Raw genomic sequence first — 19,179 nt, 5'->3', positions numbered from 1 at the left:
CAGCAAGTTGGCTGAGCAAGAGACCAAAGAAACCTGTAAATGTGAGAATTTCTCTCGGTAAAAATCACCGTCGTAAATGTTTAACGTCGTTTCAGTGTATTATGGTCCTTTTCTTCATAACAAGCAGAGAAAAATCACTTGTAGTTTGATGACGTCTCGGTAGCTACCTAGCTAAATTTCCCATTCCACCTTAAACGGTGCAGCAGTTCTGACACCTGGGGTGCCAGAATGTAACTGCTGCTCCATTTAAGGTGGAACGGGAAAATTCAAACAAGAAGCTGGAAAATATCTGACTTCAGCTTCACATCACTGAAGAATTAGGGGTGGTTTATCACAATAATCACTGAATTATCTTAGTTCAATGTCGTTTCACTTATTATGGTCTTTTTCTTCACAACAAGCACAAAGAATCACTGGTAATATGATGACGTCTCAGTAGCTAGCTCGATAAATTTCCCATTCAACAGGAAAATTCGAACAAGAAGCCGATTCTTCTGTTCTTTGAAGTCATATGATTCCCTTAATGTAACTAAAGCCCAGCAGTGAGGAGCTGAACTTCACCCTCCTCTGCTGTCACTGCAGACTGGCAGGGTCGCAGTCACATGCAACTCCCAAACTGGCCACCAGAGGTCATCCTCTCCTGAATTCTAACTGTCACTCACCCACACCTGTTCTCAATCTCCGTTCACCAACTCCCCTATAAATACTCACACACTCTTTCTGCTCTTCAGTAGCATTGTTAGTGTGTCACTGCCATCCTGAGCCTTTTCTCTATAACGGTTTGACTTTGTGGTTTATTGATCTCGGCTAGCCTTTTTTGACTCTGATTTTTGGATCTGTTGTATGTCTTTGTGGCCTCTGACCCTCCGCTCTGCCCCGACTCTGTTTTTGGACTGTGTGTTTGTACCATTGTCTGTCACAATAAAGCCTGCTTATGGATCCTACCAACCAGCCTAGTCCTGCATTGTTACAGTCGCCTACAGAGCAGGGCTGGTAGCTGTTAATGAAGTGATGCTCTTTTTATTTGAGGGTCCCATTTCAGAGGGAAGATTTCAACCACTACCCTGTAACTCAGTTCTAAGGGTCAAGGTGACTCTCGAAAACAAGAGGTGGGGTACAAATAAGAGATAGGATTGGGCCTTAGAGTGTGGCTCTAACAGCCCATGTGTGACTTTAGAGGTTTTCTCAGTTTTTCAGAAGATTTAACATCAGCGTTCTCAGAGAAAATCCAAGAGGTGCTAACGCTAACAGGCTAAATCAAACACAAACACATGCAACGGCTCGGTTCCGAGTTGCTTGAGAATGAGTCAGTGCACATTTAAAAGAAAAAAAGACACAAATAAATATAACTGTTTAAAATCACTGTTGGTCTCTGGAGAGCAGAAGATACATTAGGAGTCCGAGACAGTAAAGAAAAAACATATCAAGATCCACAGAACCGTTTCACACTATTTTAATGTTGTATTTTGACACTGAAAAAGAAACAAGGACCAAATTATTACATTTACAGCACTGTACAAATCAAGATATAACTGCTTATATGCAAAACATACTGATTATAATGCAAACTAAATCAAAGTACTGCTTTATTAAAAAAGTACTGATACATCAATTTATACAGTAAAAAACGAGGATCATACACCGATCAGGCATAACATCATGACCACCTCCTTGTTTCGACGCTCATTGTCCATTTTATCAGCTCCACTTACTATATAGGTGCACTTTGTAGTTCTACAGTTACAGACTGTAGTCCATCTGTTTCTCTTTCTGATACTTTGTTAGCCCCCTTTTACCCTGTTCTTCAGTGGTCAGGACCCCCATGGACCCTCACAGAGCAGGTACTATTTGGGTGCTGGATCATTCTCAGCACTGCAGTAACACTGACGTGGTGGTGGTGTGTTAGTGTGTGTTGCGCTGGTCTGAGTGGATCAGACACAGCAGTGCTCATTATGATGTCAGAAACATGATCGGCTTTAAATCTCTGAAATGTTTGATAAATACGGGCCTGCGAAAAGAGTACATACACCAATGTACACCTTACATACTGTAAATATACTTCTTTAATATTGAACTAGCTTTAAATCTTGACGCTTCTATCTAATCAGCATAAACAGCATGCAGATAAAGGGTTTAAAAATGCTGCATAATGTAAAGGTTAAGATGTAAACAGAGTCACTCAGAGTGGTTTGGTGTGAAAGAGTCAGAACTGTTCACAGTGGTGGTGATAGGAACCAGACGTCCACCTCTAAACGCTCCCTCACAGAAGGATGTTGGCTTAAATATATTCTATAAACAATTAATAAGGAGAGGTACTTGCAGGACATTGCAAGGCAAAACAGTCCCTTAACAAAGCTATTTATTTCAGATTTTCCACTATTTTCCCATCATCAACTCTCCATATAAACTCAGAAGACTCGTGTAGGTTCACTGGTGGTTTTGGATAGTAAATAAAATGTCTATATTTGTGTTGTAGTCATGGCGACCCCTGGTTCCTATCACCACCACTGTAAAGACAACTGAACCATTTCACACCAAACCACTCTGAATCACTCATCTCACACACTCAGTTATGCCAAAATTTTGAAAAATCAGTGGAATTCCCCTTTAAAACATCAGCCACACGTGTGGCTTTTTTCCTTAGTGGGGACACAACTGTGATCAATATTTCTTGTTTAAGTCTGTTTGAAAATCACACATAATTCAAACTAATCATCAGGACAGAGACTTCACCTCCCTCTCCGGTCTCTCTGGCCGTGTCCGTCAGTAATCCGTCCAATCATGGGAGCTAGAGAAATGTCCAGTGTTGGGGTTTATGATTTAGTCTGAAGTTAGAGCTGAGTGTAACTGGAGTTTTCAGAGTCGGAGGAGATTTTAACCAGCGGCGAAGGCGAGCCGACAACTGTGTCTGTAATAACGCACAAAACAAGACCCATCCGTCAATGACAGAGATAAAAACAACAACAAGGCAAAATAAAAGACACCAATCTGCAGTAAAATACATAAAGTATAAAAATAAACAATGTTAAGTAAAGAATTAATTTAATTAGCAATAATAATAAAATACCAGGAACGGAATAATGCTTATACTAAATAAATAAATAAATAAATAAATAAATAAATAAAGTATATATAGTTAATAATGATGTAAAAAATAGTACTTACAACAATATTCTCAATAACAACAACTATAACAAAAGTAATAGTGATAACAATAATACATTATATATTTAATAACTATTGTATGAAGTAAATAATAATTTTTGCAAATAATAAACAATAATAATGGTTCTATAATAATAATAATAACAATTATAATAATAATAATAATTATTATTATAGTTATTATTATTATTGCACAATAACAACAACAGAACAAGTTTAAAACTGAGACACAAAATACAAAGAAATGATCCTATTAAAATGCAGTATGTTTTAATATATCATTAAAATGTACAGGTGTTCAGGTACACTGTTAAAAAGGTGGTTCCTCAAGGGTTCTGTAAAGAAATGGTTCTATATAATATCATGAACACTCACAGAACCCTTCGCATGATAAAAGGGTTCTTTGCATCATAAAAGGGTTTCTCAGACTGATGGAGAATGTGCTGTAGATGGCTCTATATAGAACCTTTTTGCAAAAGGGTTCTATATAGCACTCAAAAGGGTTCTTCTACTGCAACAAGATTGACATCATAACAACAGAAGAACCCTTTTGGGTGCTACCTAGAACCACCTACAGCACATTCTCCAACAGTCTGAGGAACCCTTTCATGATGCAATGAACCCTTTAATCATGCAAAGGGTCCAAAATATCTACATTAATCAAGCAAAGGGTTCTTTGAGTGTTCAGGGTTCTATATAGAACCATTTTCTTCACTAAAGAACTCTTGAAGAACCATCTTCAAGAAGAGAATTCCAGCTGGTTGCCATAGAAACTGAAGAAAGCCTTACAGAAAGCTGTGTTTAACTATACTAAACCTCACTATTGCACTAAACGTTAACGTCTGAGGTGGTCCCACCTGTATCAGTGTTCGGTTTGCCCCCCGGGCTTCTGTGCTGGCCATCTATGTGTGCGGTCATCTCTTTGCGGTCGGGGGTGCAGTGGCCGCACTGAAGGCAGCTGTAGCGCCCCCTGGTGTGCTCCCAAAGGATCCGACTGCTGAAAGACTGGCCTGAGAGAGGAGAGAGAACATCAGCAACAACAGCGACTGGTCACTTTAACAAACTCTTACTCAGGCAAGAAGCAACTCAGCAGCTGAGAAGAGATTCGGATCAAACGCGGTCGTGCCGATTATGAGAAATCAAAGCAAGCTTCAGTATAATCCACCACCAATGGGACACAGATTAAACCAAATTATGGACTATATTACTCTGGCAGCTTTTCACAGACAGTCTTTTAGTGGAGATGCACCAACGACATAATCATTTCATAGTAGTTTCAGCTTAAAGGGAAACTCCATCAATTTGTCAAAAATTCAACATAACTAAATGGTTAAGATGTAAACAGAGTCGTTCAGGGTGGTTTGGTGTGAAACGCTCTGTTCTAGAGAAACTTACCGAGTCAGAACTGTTCACAGTGGTGGTGATAGGAACCAGACGTCCACCTCTAAAAGCTCCCTCACAGAAAGTTACTACATGAAATGTTTATGAATATGAACATTGTTTTATGATACTTTTGAGAAGGTTTTGGTCTAAAACATTTTTTTTAAACATGTAGTGCAAATTAGTACCCAAAGAAAACTTATTTTTTCAGGTGTACCACTATTCATATACAACACATCATCATCAGAATTACCTATAAAAACTCAAGTCATGTGTAGATTCACTGGTCATTTTGGACAGCAAATAAAATAGCTATATTTGTGAGCCCTGTTTCCTATCACTGACACTGAAATGTTCTCCATCATAAACCATTTCACATCAAACCACTCCGAACAGTCAATGACTGAATTACCCTGAAATTTTGAAAAACTGGTGAAATTCTCCTTTGATGCTTAGGCTGGGTAATGTTGCATGAATAAATGGTTATCAACCCATTTATAGAGTGGTACCAATATCATCTCCAGTAATGATACTGGTATTGATACAGTGCTCTATTTTTAATTCTAGGACTATTCTCGATCCGCGCCTGCAGTACCAGCCCCTCACTGTTTACAGCCCTCTGTAGACCAGCCTGTCTCCTCACAAAACGCAGAATAAACATCAAAATAGTCCCAGTAAAACATGGAAATGAGAAAACAGCTGCTGGCATAGGTGGAGTTTGAGCTGACACTGACACTACAGGTGTAAACGAACATCGACGCTATTAGTGGTTTAGTGGATTTAAAGGCGTGTTGCATTTATACCAGTTACACAACACACAACTACTGCTATGGTATAGTAGAAGGCGTCTGCTCTACTGCAGTAACAAAACCTACACAGTCGGCATTTCAGGAAAAGAGACACTCTACATTATTTTTATTACCATAATCACACAATGAGCCATTACTGCCTTTATGTACATGTATATGTACACTATATAGACAAAAGTATGTGGACACCCCTACTAATTATTGAGATGGTTGGGAGAGTTTGGTGTGAAAGAACTTCACTGGCCCTCACAGAGTCCTGACCTCAACCCCATCCAACACCTTTGGGATGAACTAGAATGGAGACTGTGAGCCAGACCCTCTCGTCCAACATCAGTGTCTGACCTCACAAACGTTCTTCTGGATGAATGGGCAGAAATTCCCACAGACTCTCTCCAACATCTTGTGGAAAGCTTCCCAGAAGAGTGGAAGCTGTTACAGCTACAAAGGGGGACCAACTCCATATTAATGCCTATGGATTTAGAATGGGATTCATAAAAGCTCCTGTAGGTGTAATGTGTAGGTGTCCCAATACTTTTGTCCCACTTATGTATATACAGGGAGATTCACTCGAAAGAGGCCCCGAATATTCCGTAATAACTCTCTCTAGGACGAAGCAATCTGAACGAAACAACGTGCAAAGTGCTCCTCAGTATATGGAGCTTCATCAGAGCGATGAGGTAGGCGCCGAACATCCGCCACGACGTTTGACCTCTGTTTGCAACTTCCGGGTGCATACCCCTTTACCCCTTCACGTGTCTGGCAGAAAACGGAGATCACTTCCAGCATCGCATGTAATGCAATCGATTACACACACGTCAAGATATGTAGCAGCTTTTTTCGGTTCAGATTGCTTCATCCTAACGGGAGTTACAGCAGAATATTCGGGGCCTCTTTCGAGTGAATCTCCCTGTGTATATATATATATATATGTATAAAATCATTTTTTAGAGGTTCTGTGATATTGTTTTTGCATCTTGTTAAAAAGTAGTCCAGGCTTAAACACTCATTGTAACTTCAGAGGGTGGGGCTAAACCGCTGTAGGCTGAATAGGTGGATATCAGAAAAACAATTAATTCACTGAGATGTTTTTGTAGCTTCATTTTCCCTATGCATATGAACTGTATGGCCTGGAGAGTGAACAGTATGTTTTAAAACTCATCAGTGTTTACGTATGACATCAAAATTCAGTTTTCCATTATATGGATCCTTCAACTAAATCAACCCCTTAAATGGGCCCAGCGCCACCAGCAGGCCCAAAGTTTTATTACAGACTTCTATAACCTAAGAACAGCTTAGACAGTTTGCACTGAACTCCCTGTAGTTACTGAATAATAAGCCTCAGTATGTAATAAGCCTGTGATTTTAAGCGGTCAACCAATAATCCAATTTCAGACGCCACACCTGTCTTAGCCAACTGACCATGAGATCAGCAGAGAGCTGAGTAAAACTGAACCACTACTTTAATTTCAAAGCAGCTGACGCTCTGGTTTAGTAGAGGGTGTAATAAACCCCCTGCTTCACCACAAACTCCACCTATGGGCGCTGAGATGTAGCTGTGAGCAGCTCGAAACACCTCCCCTGAGCCTCAGGGTCTAAAAGGATTTGTCCAGCAGTGACCACCACCGAGCCCCACCAATGCTAAGGGAGAGGGGGAATCGGTGCAGGACAGGAGAAAGAAAAGGACTATGGCTCATACTCTCTGGTATCTGTGATCATCTGTTAGTGAAGCCCTCATCAGATGTGCGCCAGGTTGCCAGTTTATTAGAAACACCTACCTTGTATATATACTCATTGGCCATTTTATCAGAAACACCAACCAGGAGCCCATGACATTACAATACTGTGCAAAAGTCAGAGACCCCCCTTAAATTATTGAGTGCTCAGTGAGTCACTCTTTACCTTCATTCCAGCTTCCATTCCCACTTTCAGTTCCTCAAAGAATCTGCAGACACGCCTTCAAAGTTCAGTCTTAGAAGCTGGTTGATCATTTTCTGAAGTAATCAAACGCATTCAGTGGTGTTGAGGTTTGGACTCTGGGGTGGTCAGTCCATCGTTCAGCTTCTTTGTTTGATGTGTCCATCTCCTTTTCTCAGTGAGGTTCTTCTTGACAGCTACACATCCTTTCAGACCCACAGCGCTGAGTCGTCTTCTCACAGTGGAAGGATGGACAGAAACACCTGTGGATGTTTTCAGATCTGAAGCAGCTTGATTTTCTCCTCTCTCTCAAAGATAAAAGCTTTAAGTGCTGTTTATCTGATGGGGGCAGTTTTGGTGTCTACCTGGTCTTCCAGGTGGTTGTTAGGGGTCCTTTATTTTGTGTTGACTTTCTCCTTCTTGTGGAAAGTGGATTATCTTATATTTAATTTCATCAGATCTTGTCCTTAATGACTCTTTTGACTGGAAATTAAATAAATGAAGGGTGGTCTCTGACTTTTGCACAGTACTGCGTTTGAGTGGTGGACCATTCTCAATACGGCAGCGACACTGACATCGCAGTGGGATGGTAGTATTAATAAAATATCCTACAGGCTTTGTGGTCAGTAGCAGAAACTGATCAAGGACTAGAGGATGACTAACACAAGCAGTGCATCGACAGATGGGCTACAGTCTCTAGCTGTACACTACAAGTTGGAAGGTGTTTCCGATAAAATGGCCAGCAAGCGTATATCTAGGATTGAATGTAAGTGGATTGCGTTGCACAGCCACATGATTGGACTAGTAAAGCAGACCAGGGGACACAGTAAGCATAGTTAGAGGGGAGGGAGGGGGGGAGCAGAAGCATCTAAAGCGAATTTTGAGGGAAGTTCTGATTTTTTTTTTCCTGTCTAGCAAAGTGTGTGTGGATATTTCTCTGTGCCTCACCTGGACTTCCTCTCTACTTAAAGCCTGAGCCTGACTGCTCGGAGGAGAGTTCCATCTGTGCAAAAGGGGCGCAGGCGGGTCTGCCAGGACAGTGCAACATGACAAAACACAGTTCACTCAATAAACCGGCACAGTTTCCCCATTAGGACTTATTTAGTTTACTCTCAATGGGCACAAACCTGTTGACAGGCAGGCGACAAAACTGTGAAGTGAGCAGTGATAAAACACAAAGATGCACAAGACCTAAAATGCAGGGTGCTCTGAGGCAGGGGTGGCCTAGAAGGTCAGAGTCGAGCACATTTTCATGATTTTCCTGCTCAAACACACCTAATAAACAGGGCTGCAACGACAGACAGACTGTAATACACTATAGGAAGTGTAGGGGGCGATATGGCTTCTACTGTTTCATTTAAAAAGCCTCTATAATGTTCATATGATCCACACGGTCATTCTGACAGACTGTAATACACTACAGGAAGCGTAGGGGGCGATATGGCTTCTAATGTTTCATTTAAAAAGCCTCTATAATGTTCATATGATCCACACAGTGACTCTGACAGACTGTAATACTCTACAGGAAGTGTAGGGGGCGATATGGCTTCTACTGTTTCATTTAAAAAGCCTCTATAATGTTCATATGATCCACACAGTCACTTTGACAGACTGTAATACACTACAGGAAGCGTAGGGGGCGATATGGCTTCTAATGTTTCATTTAAAAAGCCTCTATAATGTTCATATGATCCACACGGTCATTCTGACAGACTGTAATACACTACAGGAAGCGTAGGGGGCGATATGGCTTCTACTGTTTCATTTAAAAAGCCTCTATAATGTTCATATGATCCACACAGTCATTCTGACAGACTGTAATACACTACAGGAAGCGTAGGGGGCGATATGGCTTCTACTGTTTCATTTAAAAAGCCTCTATAATGTTCATATGATCCACACAGTCACTCTGACAGACTGTACTACACTACATGAAGTGTAGGGGGCGATATATCTGATTATAACAACAATTTTAAGTTGCAGCCTATACCTGCTACTACTGATAGCTGTTGAATTGAATCAGATGTGTTTAAGCAGGGAAATCACCAAACAGCACTGGACTATAGCCCTCCAGGACCACAGCTGGACAGCCCTGCTCTGAAGAACGTTATGAATCATGACGTCTGGTTTAAATCAGGACCCGACTGACATACCAGTTGGCCAACAATATTGCCAATGTTGAGATCCCACAGATTTAAGAAGCACCTATTTAGTGGCTTGTTTACCAGCCACCTCTAATGTGAGAAAACCATTCAATTTTTAGGAATAAAAAAATAATAATAATTAAAAAAAAATGTTAAATGCATGGCATTAGGATAACATTTTATTACCCAAAAAACCCTTTTGATGAAAAATAAGAAAGATAATTAAAAGTTAATTTAAAAAAAAACAACAAAACTGCTGTGAAAGTGTTAAAACTTCATGAGTTTTTGATGTTTATTTGACTTTAAGGAAAATGACAACCGAAAACTGATAATCATATTTAACAATTAACAGTCACATCTGTCTGTAAAGCACCAACTGAAGCTACCGGAATCTATTTATTTTTTAATAACGTATTCAGTGCTGTGCAAAAGTCAGCCATGAAAACCGTTTAAAAGTGTGTATCTAAACACATGTTAACATTAGAATAAGTACAAATAATCATAAAAGCAGTAAAAACAATAAAACTTTCTTGCTTTTAAAATGTTGTTAATGAGTTAGAAATACACAGATAGAAGAACACAGGTTTGTTTCCGGTCTTCTCTCTGCTCTCCAGTCATCGCATGGATTTAATTCCATCAGCAGCACCTGATTTCATTTAATGAAGGACTGATTAGATAAACTAGGTATTGGATGTTAACTGTAATCACTGGACTTCCTCCACGAGAGATTTGGGAAATGGTTAAGACACCACACATCAAATCACAATGTATAGGTCATTTATTTGTATTTATTCTAATGTTGCGGTGTTTTGAACAAATAAATACATATTTATACTCAGATAAATAGCTTTTCACATCATTTTCTCAGAAGACTTCTGCACAGTACTGCATATCGTTGGTGATCAGAATTTGTAGCCCTTTAAAATCAGCATCGCTCACTAATTTTTTCATCTGTTTTATCTGTCGGGCCCTAGTTTAAACCGGACACTCTTCCGACGTCTCACAGCTCTGTGGAGGTCATTCACCTTGGTTCTTCCTCCAGACTGCGTTTGAGCCGGGCGGCGAGAGCGGAGGAGAGGACGCCAGGCTGGACTGGCCGATTCTGGCGGTCCACTGCTGCTGCTGCTCCTGCTGGGACGGGTCAGGCAGAACGGCTGGGTGAACAGGAGACAAACTGGGTGGGAAGGGGCTGTAGGAGGCATCCGGCTGACCGGACACGTTTTGGGTTTTCGCTGGCTCCAAAGCAGCCATGGACTCTGCAGGAGGCCTGATGGAAGTGGGGTCTAGTGAGGAGCCATTGGGAGTTTGCTGAACTTGCTGGTTGGGCTGGGGCAGCGCTGCTGAGTTTGAAAGCAGTGAAGGCTGAGCTTCCATCTGCTCAGGGGACAGTAGAGGCTCAGGGTGCTCCATGTCCACAGGGACCAGCGGGACACCAGAAGGATCCACATCAGGAGCTGCTCCAGGCTCCACCTTTGTTGCCTTTTTGGCCACCTTGGCACAAGTCTGCAGGTGTTTCAGGAGGGTGCGGTACGAGCGCAGCTTCGCTCTGCAGCTCTCACAGCTGTGGACGGAAGCACAGACAAGATTCAGGCTTCGGGCTGCAGCTACTGCTAATACACTGTCAATTTTAAGATAACACTGTCATACATTGTCAGAAAGCAAAGGGGAAAGCAAATTTCTGCATAATTATAGGGTTCAGATGTAAACAGAGTCATTCAGAGTGGTTTGGTGTGAAACGCTCTGTTCTAGAGAAACTTGCTGAGTCAGAACTGTTCACAGTGGTGGTGATAGGAACCAGACGTCCACCTCTAAAAGCTCCCTCACAGAAAGTTATTATATTAAATGGTTATGAATTCACTGAGACATTGTTTTACGATAGTTATGGGAAGGATTTCAATCTAAAACATATTTTTAAAATCCATTCATGGTGGAGGGATTTGTGCAGGGCATTCTAAGACAAAAATAGTTCCCAGGGAAAAAAAAAAATTTATATTTATGATCATTTTACCATGGTCAACATTACATATCGTTGTTCTCGGAAGAAAACCTTGTATCTCCATTTTTGTTGTTTTTCAGTTTTTGCCATAATTTGAAAATGCCTGTTGCTCTTTATACTGTGTGCAAACTTCATGATGAATGGACCAAAAGAAATGACCAAAAATTACTTTGAAAAAATTCTGGTTCCATTGACTTACATTAAAAGTAAAGTAGGTTTTTTTCTTCTCCTGTAACGTTACCATTTTGGAGATATGAGGTTTTCTTCCAACAACAGCATGAAACTCATGACTCGTGTCGCTTCACTGGTGGTTCTGGATAGTAAATAAAATGTCTATATTTGTGTTGTAGTCATGGCGACCCCTGGTTCCTATCACCACCACTGTAAAGACATCTGAACCGTTTCACACCAAACCACTCTGAATGACTCTTCAGGTGACTGTGTGATGACACAGGCTTGCAGTTAACAGCCTGCTAATTGGTGGGGTATAGGTTTTTACTTCGTTAGCTACATTAGCCTCATAGCTCCAGTGCTAAAACTAAGGAAGCAGACTTCAGACAACAAACATGTCCTGGTTCATCAACTACATTTGGTGTATCTGTGAGCTTTGGCCAAATGTGACTACCTTTAACACACCAACTGAAGTTAAATTACTATTATGAGTAACAAAGAAACATGAAGCATCTATGCTTCTCTTATGGCTCTCAAATCTAATAGGACTCACAGGAAAAAGTAATTTGGCTTGTGGTGATGCCTCCCATGATCCATGAGCTGCTGCATGTTGGAGAATGAAGCCTCACAGCCTATTGTGGAGCACAGGAAGGATTTCCCTAGGAGGGAGGAAGAGATGACATTGAGAGACAGCAGCCACATTTACTGGACTAGATTAGAGTGGCCGCTAACCTTGCATTACAAATGAGTAATGTGTACAAATCCAGCAGACATAACCTGCATTACAGCAGGTCCAATCTGCAAAACTGACAATGGCTTTAAAATGCATAATATTAAAACCCTACAACATACATAAAACTTTACAGTAGAAGCAAATAAATGTTCTCAACTTTAATGAGTCTTAGTGTAATTGGATTGTATTATAAGTAATTTTGTGCCATTTCTATTCCATTCATCATGAAATGTTCACGCAATGTAAAGGGCAGCAGGCATTTTCAAATGGAAATATAAAATTAGATCATTTTTTTAGTTTTGAGGTTTTGATGTAGCTATAACGCTACTGACAATGTTGATTTTTTTTTTAAATAAAAGACTTTGATGTAGTATGTAAACACTACTAAAGTTACCAAGCTGCAAAAAAGTCCATTTTGAATTCATTCTTCTTTTCACAAAACTCATTGCATTGACACATATCTGCCTATTCTATGGAGGACCAGATTCGCCAAAATGAAAAATAAATAAAATTAAAAATAAAAAAATATATTTGAAGTAGAATTGCAAAAAAATAATGATGATAAATCTAAAAATAAACACATATACCTAACAATTAATATATTAATAATTAAAATCTTATATAAATTAATATGGCTGCATTTATGTATGTCTATTTAGTAATTTCCCCTTCTCACTAATTTATGTATTTTTTTATTTTTGTTATTTATGTTTCTTTATTAACGTTTTTTGTTTTTCTATTAATTTATTTCCATAACTATTAATTTCTCTATTTATTTATTTCCCTATTTATTTCTGTATTTCCTTGTCCTTATGCTAATAAAGGGGCTGTCAGTCAATGATGTCACAGCGTCTTAATATTCCTATTGGTTGATCGATGTCAGACTCTGTAGATCGACAGTTTAATCAGCTCTTCTCTTCCTGAACTTGATGGCTAAGCCTGAATGTGAAAAACACGCCCCCTCATTATCATACGAAGGAAGAAATACAGAAATAAATTAATTAATTAATGAACAAATAAATAAATAAATGAATTGATGAAAAAAAAATGAATGAATACATGAATCAAAGAATAAAGCGAACAATTGTAGATATGGAAAATATATAAAAATGACATTAATAAAACAAAATAAATAATCCAGAAATAAATAAATTGAGAAATATATAACTGCAGAAAAAGGAAATATGTGTATAATTACAATCACAATAAGCAATATATACTTTATTTAGTGTTCTAATTTATTGATTAATTTACTGAGGAATTTATTTTTTAATGTTATTTACACCATGCAGTTATAAGGAGTGTTTCAGTCCAGACTGCTTTATGAATGATGCATAATAAAGGTCAGCCAATCACAGCACAGCTCATTTAAATACACCTGTCTTAAATGCATTTGAATTATGACTCTTTTTGGTATAAAACCACAAAAATTCCATAAACAGAAAAAATAAAGTACAAGAAAAATGCCAGATATGGGCCCTTTAACATCCACTACGCTACAACAAAGATTTAGATTTGTTTGCATACAGCCATAAACTGTTTTAATTCCAAATGAAAGAACATACCAGGAAGGGACTGCGCAGGGATCTTATGATGATCCTGGAGGTGACCGTTCAGCGCTTCTGAATTGGTATAAGTCCGCTTACAGCCATAAAACGAACAGGACAAATGGCAACCTGAAACGAAAAAGGATTGTCTGTGCATGAATACCATACTAGATCAGTAATGGACTTGGACTTGATGTTCAATATCACACTCAAAATATTGCTCCAGTCTAGTCCTGAAGTCTCTGTCCTGCACGTTTTAGAGCCTTCTTGCTCCAAAACCCCCCTAATTTACCTTCAAGCAGGGTTTAGAAATGTGCTATGGGTAAAAATGGGTATACTGAGAGCTGCTAGCTCTGGGCAACACATCGTCTATAGTGGTATACTGTGATACAGACACACCGTGATACTGAGTTTTAGCAAAATTGATAGAACATTCAACTGCATAAAGGGAAATTCAACCTATTTTTCAAAATTCAGCTCTCTTTATCGTATTTCTAGACCTTACTCCGATCTAAGAACTTGGAGTATGCTGTTTATACGACCATAATCAGACATATCAGATAAATGATTGGATCGGTGTGATTTTAGAGTCTTCTTGCTCCAAAACGCCCCTAATTTACCTTCAAGCAGGGTTTAGAAATGTGCTAATTAGTGACAGGAAACAAGGGTCGCCATGGCAACAACACAGATACAGCTATTCTACTTACTATCCAAAACCACCAGTGAACCTACACGAGTCTTCTGAGCTTTATATGGAATGTTGATGATGGAAAAATAGTGGAAAATCTGGAATAAAAAGTTTTCTTCAGCGATTACTTTGCCTCACAACACCCTGCATGCTGCCCTCCACTATGAATAGATTAAATGTACGTATATTTCAGCCCAAAAGCCCCTCTCAAACTTTTGTAAACAATGTTTCAGGCATCAGGGGTCATATCTGCAACCATTGAGTGTTTTTTCTGAGAGGGAGCTTTTTGAGGCATTAAACATCCCATCACCACCACTGTGAACAATTCTGACTCATAAAAACCCTCTGAATGTTTACATCTCAACCGTGTTTAACCTCTTACTGACCAGGGTATATTTTTGGTTTGTCCATCTGAATTTACATGACCAAATCGTAAGGCTAATGATTCAGTAACTGCATGAGATAAATGTAATTTTTTTTATTTATTTATTTATTTTTTGTAAAAGCTCCCCTCAAATGAACAGAACATGTGTTTTATGATCACACATATTGCTATATGCTTACAATTTACTACTGAAAGCCAAAAAACTTAGACGCTCTTTGTATTATTTTATAAAAATAATTTTTACAGAGCAGATCACTGAAGAGACGCCATCTGTTTATAGTTTATAGCCCAGATTTGTGGAAAAATGGGTCAAATTTCAGTAGAAAAAAAATTATTCAGAGTTCAGCCTCTTTTATTATAAGGGTTTAAAATTACATCACCATCTATTTGACTGGAGAGAAGACAGTTACAGCTCTCATACGACCCCCACCTTTTGAATGTAGCTTATGAAATAGGAAAGTTATGAAGAATATGACGAAGCATGTTTTGGAACCACCGGTGGTCTCAAGGAATTGAAAAGGTTAATTATGCAGAAATTTTGAAAAATTGGTGGAATTTCCCACGTAATGGTAATAATAACTAATAATGCAAAGTTACATTATGGTATCAGATGCTATATGTTCTGTATTTGGTAGATAGTGTGGTATTATCATCCAGCACTAGAACAGGGCTTATAACTCAAAATTCTGACTAGGAAATTTCTATAATCATTATAATCATACCCTCCATGGCAGATCAGGCTTGTAGTGAGGTGAAGTCTGGGATGCTGGACTTTTGCTGCTGCACACTTGCAGATGAGCTCAGTTTGACCACCTTAACTCACACTGAGAATGAAAATAGCAACAGTGATGCAGGGGTTAGTTTATGTAAACGTTCAACCTGTTACTCAGTTTAATTACGGTTAATATTAAATAAAGGTTACTAAAGCCGCTCAGAGTGAACCTTAACCTTAACAGTTAACATCGTAGAGATAGACTGGCTAAGGGTGGACTTGGCTTCCGATTTGCAACTTCTTGTTCGAATTTTTCCGTTCCACCTTAAATGGTGCAGCACTACACCACTTCACGCCGCTGGCCTCGGGCACCAGAACGTTAACTGATGCACCATTTAAGGTGGAACGGAAAATTTGAATGAGAAGTTGACTTCTAGCTAGTATTCCAGCAAGCAAACTATCGTTTTAATTACAAATACCAACACGTATTTAATGGAAATAAAACAACGTAGTTAATTTACGATATTTACCTCTGAAAAAAATCCTATTTTTTAAAAAACGAGCGTTAAACAGCTACACTGAGTGTCGGTTAGCTGTTAGCTATTAGCGACCTGACAAAGACTGAGCGAGCTGCGCTGTGTTTTATATCAAATTAGCTGCTGATCTGGATTAAATACCGCTTTTCGGACCCTTTTACTCATTGAAGACGGGCCGCTGAGGTTGAGGAATAATAAAACCTTGTAGAAACGCGTTTCTTCTGCCTGCTGTCTGGTTTGTTTTTGTTCTTCCGCCGTTGCAGCGTACGTGCAGAGAGGCACTGCAGGGTTGCCAGATCACGCCGCCTGGTTCCTCCTGTTGAGCACGCGTAAAATAATTAATAAATAAATACATAAATAATTCAGCAAATGAATGATAGAAATATTGCGATGAACATTCAAACGTTCACAAAAAAAAATGCACTCAAACAAATAAATACAGGCAACCTATCTATAATCCATTATTATATAAAGGGAAACAGTTAGATAGTTATACTACAAAATAATATATATATATATATATATATCGCTGCTGTCGAAGGAAAACCTCATATCTCCATTCTTGACGTTTTTCAGTTTTTGACATAATTCGAAAACACCTGTTGCCCTTTACACTGTGTGTAAATTTCATGATGAATGGACTAAAAGAAATGACCCAAAATTACTTGGAAAAATGTCTGGTTCCATTGACTTACATTTAAAGTAAAGTGTGTTTTTTCCTTCTCCAGTAAAGTTAACATTTAGGAGATAAGAGGTTTTCTTCCGACAACAGCGATGTATGTATATATACACACACATAAGTCTTCAGCTGGGCAAATGTGCTGGGCCTTTTTTGTCGTATTCTGAGCTTAATAAAACACACGTTTTCAATGAGAGACTTTGGACTGGACGCAGGCCAGTCTAGCACCTGCACTCTCTGACTGCACAGTGTAAAATGTGCAGAATATGGCTTGTTTTTTTTGTTTGTCAGACCACCATACATGTTTCCACTGTGTGCATCAGTCCATTTCAGATGAGCTTGAGCCCAGAGAAGTCGGCGGTGTTTCTGGCTGTGGTTGATATATAACCTCCACTGTGCATAGTGCAGTCTAAACCTGCAATGAACGGTTTTTATTGACATCAGTTTGTCAAAGTTTCCCCAAGCCCATGCAGTAATTTCCATGCCAGATTTTAAGGCAATTTCATCAGTCATGGTTTTTGGCCTTTTTGTTTATGCATAGACATTTCTCCAGATTCTCTGAATTTTTCAAGGATATTATGTACCATAAAGGGTGAAATACCTTTCTTTGCTGTTGCTTATTGAGGAACGTTGTTTTCAAACTGTGAGATTTTTTGCTGTTACGCGAGACACTAGTGTTGGTGTGATGTGGTCGTGCCATGTATCACCATACCTTAAGCTGTTGTCTGCAATGGTAGGCTCCTCAAAATGGAGTAGCTGATATAGAAAACTAGCATGCCTGTTTTAAATTATTGGCTCTCCTACGACTGTATCATAAAACTTAACACAATAACTAGTTTAACAGGAATTTTAATTCTTTTGCAGAATGAAAAAATAAACTTTCGTAGATCAGCGCTAATAACAGGAGCAGTCCAGACTGTGACTCTGAAAAGCTAAAAGAGAAATTTACACTGTGTTATGAAACATTTTGTCGGTCTATTTTAAGGGAAACAAATCAAGTCTGAAAAATGACCATCGGGGCGTCGGTAGGCCAGGTTTAAGGGATTTAAGCTCAGATTTTACAGCTTTCACAGGGCACTAGAACCTGCAGGAAGCACTGTTGTCATTTGCTGGAATTGTAACTCTTAATATTTCAAAACTTTTGGGAGTACATGCAAAAATAACTCCACTAGAGTAACTCATTTCATTTTGGGATTTTATACAAAAACACAATAACTCAAAATCAACTGAGAAGATTTCATTTAAAAATTAGTACTGCAGTAAACCACAAATTGCCTTTTTCATGAACTGCACTGTCGTGTTGAACTCGTGGCATTTCACATCACAGCGTTACAGTAAGGCACCGTATACATTCCATCATCCATGAAAACTGTGTCTCAAATCAACACTAATCACTGTAAAGCCATCTGTTGTGTCCTGAAAGCAGAAGGCATTCATGTGGTCAAAACCCTGCACTGACATTTGCTTAAAGGAAAATGTTCTCACATTTCACAATTACATTTACAATCTTTTTAAAGACGAACGTCTCCTTTTGACATCAGTGCAGACAATCATTACAGTGTGATATTCTGCTTTTTCCCGTCACACAGCAAGTAGTGGAGAAAACTAAATCACTTAACATTAAGCACATCACTTAACATTTCACTACCCTCTAGACTGCTAATCAAAACACTTTTAATGGGACCAATTTAAAACATTTTAAAATAAATTCTCCCAAGTGTTTTAGAAAAAAAAACATAAGATAAAACATCAAATAATGAATTAGTTTATTGTTTTCAATGAAATACAAGTCAAAACTAATTTACAAATTACTGTTTTATAAAACCTTTAATGATTTGGAGTTGTAGTAGTTCTCTTTTCCCTAAAATGAAAAAGAAAGGGCTGTGCTGATCCACTTTTCATAAGGAAGACTACCATGCTCCCTCTTAACTGAAATACAAAGAAAGGCATAAAGAAGTAGGAAAAAAAAACAGACAAACAGTCAGGAAAAGAAAGAATAAACTTTAATTTGTGGAATAGTAAGCTATGTTGAAGAAGCACACTAGGGTTATGATACCATTATGAAAATTATGGTTATAAAAACTTAAGAGCTGGCCTTAACAGCACTGCGGATATTCTGGTGGTTCTGACACCTGAGGAAAAATAAGATGCAATTTAAAATCAATTATATAAAAATGACAAAAAATAAATTTTGTAACAACGGAAAACTTTATAAATTGTTTGTTCTATTATTGTTCAGCAAACAGTGAGTGACCAGACTTGTGCGTTCTTCGCCATTCAGAGATCTAAAGAAGACGGAGGGCTTCCACAGGTTCCAAGC

General features: G+C 38.8%; 1 protein-coding gene across 6 annotated transcripts; it reads right to left on the bottom strand.

Moving 5' to 3' along the window:
* Positions 1 to 1,748: 1,748 nt before the first annotated feature.
* znf414 (zinc finger protein 414) lies at positions 1,749 to 16,513 on the bottom strand. Of its 6 annotated transcripts, XR_005007012.1 has the most exons (8): positions 16,322 to 16,513; positions 15,655 to 15,756; positions 13,878 to 13,988; positions 12,133 to 12,238; positions 10,438 to 10,973; positions 8,217 to 8,296; positions 4,023 to 4,175; positions 1,749 to 2,908 (listed from the first exon to the last, which is right to left on the bottom strand). XR_005007012.1 is itself a non-coding variant. In XM_036565350.1 (7 exons), the coding sequence occupies exons 2-7, from the start codon at positions 15,659 to 15,661 to the stop codon at positions 2,832 to 2,834; spliced, it is 990 nt and encodes a 329-aa protein (XP_036421243.1). In that variant the 5' UTR covers positions 15,662 to 15,756; positions 16,175 to 16,513; the 3' UTR covers positions 1,751 to 2,831. The 6 variants fall into 6 exon arrangements, 5 of the variants coding, with proteins under 5 accessions (XP_036421243.1, XP_036421244.1, XP_036421246.1 ...); XM_036565350.1 differs by lacking the exon at positions 8,217 to 8,296 and having other exon boundaries at positions 1,751 to 2,908; positions 16,175 to 16,513; XM_036565351.1 differs by lacking the exon at positions 8,217 to 8,296 and having other exon boundaries at positions 1,751 to 2,908; positions 16,334 to 16,513.
* Positions 16,514 to 19,179: the final 2,666 nt, after the last annotated feature.

Source organism: Colossoma macropomum, unplaced genomic scaffold, assembly GCF_904425465.1.
Source record: "Colossoma macropomum unplaced genomic scaffold, Colossoma_macropomum, whole genome shotgun sequence".
Classification (NCBI taxonomy): domain Eukaryota; kingdom Metazoa; phylum Chordata; class Actinopteri; order Characiformes; family Serrasalmidae; genus Colossoma; species Colossoma macropomum.
Note: the sequence above shows the minus strand (reverse complement) of the source record. Positions and strands in the feature narration are given on the sequence as shown.